Source organism: Gymnodraco acuticeps, unplaced genomic scaffold (genome assembly GCF_902827175.1).
Source record: "Gymnodraco acuticeps unplaced genomic scaffold, fGymAcu1.1, whole genome shotgun sequence".
Lineage (NCBI taxonomy): Eukaryota > Metazoa > Chordata > Actinopteri > Perciformes > Bathydraconidae > Gymnodraco > Gymnodraco acuticeps.
Window position 1 is genome coordinate 255,765 of NW_022990118.1, and position 3,916 is coordinate 259,680.

The 3,916-nt window shown below is 41.5% G+C and overlaps 1 protein-coding gene across 1 annotated transcript; it reads left to right on the top strand.

Moving 5' to 3' along the window:
• Nucleotides 1-365: 365 nt before the first annotated feature.
• LOC117546358 (protein ANTAGONIST OF LIKE HETEROCHROMATIN PROTEIN 1-like) lies at nucleotides 366-1,322 on the top strand. The gene has a single exon (XM_034216568.1). The coding sequence runs from the start codon at nucleotides 366-368 to the stop codon at nucleotides 1,320-1,322; it is 957 nt and encodes a 318-aa protein (XP_034072459.1).
• The last annotated feature ends 2,594 nt before the right edge of the window (nucleotides 1,323-3,916 follow it).

Consider the following 3,916-nt stretch of genomic DNA (forward strand, 5'->3'; position numbering starts at 1 on the left):
CAAGCAGGAAAGTGATGTTTCAAAGTAGGCTGCGTATAGCAAGACGAGATGCAGAAGAAGCTGACGAGAGAGTTTTGGAAGTCCTACAACGCTGCAGAGACTACAACAGGACAACTACTCGGTAAGCTAACGTTCGCTAACTAGCCATGTGTTTAGGCTCACGCTCACAATACGACCAAAGTGTTTCAAATATTTAATTAATTGTAGCTACCACTTTTACGTATTCAAATATGTATGCTTTTGTTTGTGTATTTCAGAAGTTACGTCGCCGCAGACCATGTGTTTGGATGCTCGACCGAGCTACCGAGTGGTGGTCTGTGATTGTTCCATCTTTCACACACACTCAGTGGGTGGATAACTTCAGGATGTCTGAGGAAACATACACCTACCTGTGCAACAAACTGCGGCCAGCGATGGAGAGACAGGACACAACATTCCGCGTGTGTATACCTCTAAAGAAGAGAGTGGCCATCGCACTGTGGAAGTTTGCTACCGGCTCAGAGTACAGAAGCATTGGACATATTTTCGGAGTGAGCAACACCACTGTGTGCCGGTGTGTGCGAGACTTCTGTGCTGCTGCAGAGGCGTTGTTAGTGCCAGAACTAATTTGTTCACCAGACCGGCAGAAGTTTGCAGAAATGGCTGCTTACACTGAGAACCGGTGGGGGCTCCCACAGTGTGTAGGTGCTATTGATGGATCACACATACCCATCTTGGCACCACAGGAATACCACTGTGACTATTTCAACCGGAAAGGCTGGCACTCCATCATCCTTCAAGGAGTTGTAGATGGAAAGGGACATTTCTGGAATGTGTTTGCAGGAATGCCTGGGAGCATGCATGACGCTCGGGTTTTGAGGCTGTCCTCATTGTGGGAGTTAGCCAGTCGTGGCAACTACTTTCCACCTTGCACCAGGGACATTGGTGGGGTGAATGCTGGCTATTACATGCTGGGAGACAATGCCTATTCCTTGCAAAGCTGGCTCTTAAAACCCTTCCCAGCCACTGGACGGCTGACAGCAGAACATGTGGTATACAACAAGACAATTTGCAGCGCACGGGTAGTGGTTGAAAACGCATTTGGTAGACTGAAGGGAAGGTGGCGTTGCCTCATGAAAAGAAATGACTGTGATGTGAAACTTGTGAAATCCATGGTGCTGACATGCTGTGCTCTACATAACCTCTGTGAGAGTCATGGAGAGACCTATGATGATGGGTGGGATGCAGCAGCAGCAGCAGAGCCTGGGGTAGTAGTGGCTCAAGGTGCAGAGGAGGAGGGCACTGACATCAAAGAGGGTTTGATGCGCTACCTGAATATCTAAATATGCATTGTATTGTATTCATTGTATTGAACATAAATACATCTTTTTTTTTCATATACATGTGTTTGTCAAATGTTTTAAACAAATATTATCTGAATTGAATATTTAGTAAATATTTGAAATTCAAGCACCAGCAAGTACTACCCCATAATAAGAACATTTGAGGAAATATCAGATCATGAAAAGAAAATCTTTCTAATCAATTAAGCGAATATCAAAGCTAACTATAAACATAAATACTAAAGTGTAAAACACAGCAAAACTATATTCATAAATGCAAGTGTAAAATAGTGTGGACAATTGTAAACATGGATGGAGGCTAAAGTATCCACAACATAAAATAATATATTAAAATATAACCTCAATCTTTCTTCCAGACATGTTAAAAGCTTGCTTGAATGGGTTATAGGTTTATTTCGTTCTCTCGTCTTTGAAATATATAAGGAATGTGTTTGAGTCTAGTAGAACGAGGGTATTACAATTGAGCAATTTCAACATGTATTGTGTATTTATCATGTATTCTTAATACTATTACAAAATAAACATGTAATAATGTTTTAGAGGAGGACCTCAAGCTAGCAAACTCAATTTCTTGCTTTAAATCTCTTAAAACTAAGGGGCTTTTTCCTAACTGATGGTGTTTGTTATTGCTTTATAAATTCATGTATGTTTATATCTTCTCTAAATCAAGATTATGTGAATCTGATTTGTTTCTGTTGGGTGCAATTCATTATCAACAAGAGATAAGATAAGTCAAAGAAGTACTTTATTGATGGCAGTATAAAAAAGAAAAGAAAATGGTGTATCAAAAAGGCATGCCATTAAACAATACAAATTAAAAATTAAAAACTGTATTGCAGCCAGCATAAATATACATGGCATTGTAAAAATAAATATAAAATGCACATTTTAAAGAACATAAATAAACAAGAAAGTACACATTTAAAAATTAACTAGAAAAAAATATATATAATATGTACAATAACTATTAAGGTTATTTTAAGTTGGACGAGGAGGAGACGGGCCAACTCCCATCTCCGCTCAGCAGACGCTTTGGCCCAGTCCAAGTGCCGTTCCTGCTGGGCCATGTGCTGTTCATGGTGCTTTTCATGGTGCTGTTCATGGTGCCGTTCCTCCTCTCCTCCTCGTTTCCTCTTGCCTGGGTGACAATAAGATAATAATTAGCAATAAGGAAAAAACACAGGACAGGTACAGGTCACACAAGGATATAAGAATAACATGTATAAACAGAACAACAGTAAGGTGAACTAAAGAAAGTTCTGGCCCTAGATGTTTACAATGATTGTGAAAGTGAATTACATTATGTCCAGCCTGTTGATAATGAATATAAATATATGTATATGATAGGATGTCACACACAACTGTACTAGCTGCTTACTAGCTAAGACTTTACTTGTAACAGAGCATTTCCACACAGTGGTATAGCTTATTTTAATTACTGACGATGGATGGTCCAAGGTTTAAAAAAACAAAACACAATTCCAGTCGTTTTGCCATTTCTATTTCTTACCTAGAACCACACGCTGCGGTGTCGTGATGGCACTCGGTGTTGGTGGTTGAGTCGGGTTAGGGTCTTCGGCTGGGGTCCGTTCTGGATTCAATGACGATGTGGAGGGAACACTGCCAACACCCGTTGTTCGGGAATGTTCCTCCTCACTAGTCCCAATGTAATCATCAAGAACAGCAAAATGACTTGTTAATTCCACAAACTACTGCAGCACAATACTAAATAGCAACAACAACTATAGAAAAGAAAAACTGAACGTAAACAATGGCACATATGGTGTTAGCAAACAATAGCTCTAGCTAAGGCTATCTGCCTTAGCTAGCTATGTAGCTCTTCGGGGCTCCATAAAAGCATGGGTTGTCGAACATTAATGTAAGGATAAAATAGACTTCTTTGTTAGAAGTGAGCGTACCTTGCAGGGACTCCAGTAAAGCCGTTGCAGAGTCCAGGCCTCCCTCCCTCCCAACGTTGGCCGGTCTATGGCCGTAAATCTGGTCCAACACGTCGAACCACTTCCATTGTTTGCGACCCGCACCACTCGTGTTGTTGTTGTCCTTTATTATGCGATATTCACTCTTCATCTTTTTCAGTTTTTCCCTACACTGCAGGAAAGTCCTCGAAAATCCGCGTTCGGACATCTGTGCAGAGACAGGAACACTTCCTGGAACACTTTTACATTTCGCGTTGTTCCGTCGAGCTCCTGCTGGATTTTATCATCCCCAATTAGATGAAGGAACGTCGTCACCTCCTCGGTCGACCACGGTGTGCTTTTCTTATTAGACGTAGCCATTTTTGTAGCTCCTCCATTTACAAAATGCTGTTTATAAAAATGCTGCAAGCTTGCTTCTAAATATATATACGACGCTAGGGATGAACTCGCGCGCGATCTTGTGACGATTCTCTCTGACCAATCAGCAGTCGAGAGTGTTGATGTCACTAGTTCAGCCCTTGCCCCTGGTCTGATAGAACCACGATTTTATGGGGCCGGAAAAAGAGGGAAAAAGTACCCGCTGGCCGGTACTAGGCTATATGGAAAGGCCACCAAAAACTGGCCTGGCCGCTTGAG

Coding starts and splice junctions, on each gene's coding strand:
- LOC117546358 (XM_034216568.1), top strand. CDS start 366: ATGTCTGAGGAAACATACACCTACCTGTGCAACAAACTGCGGCCAGCG.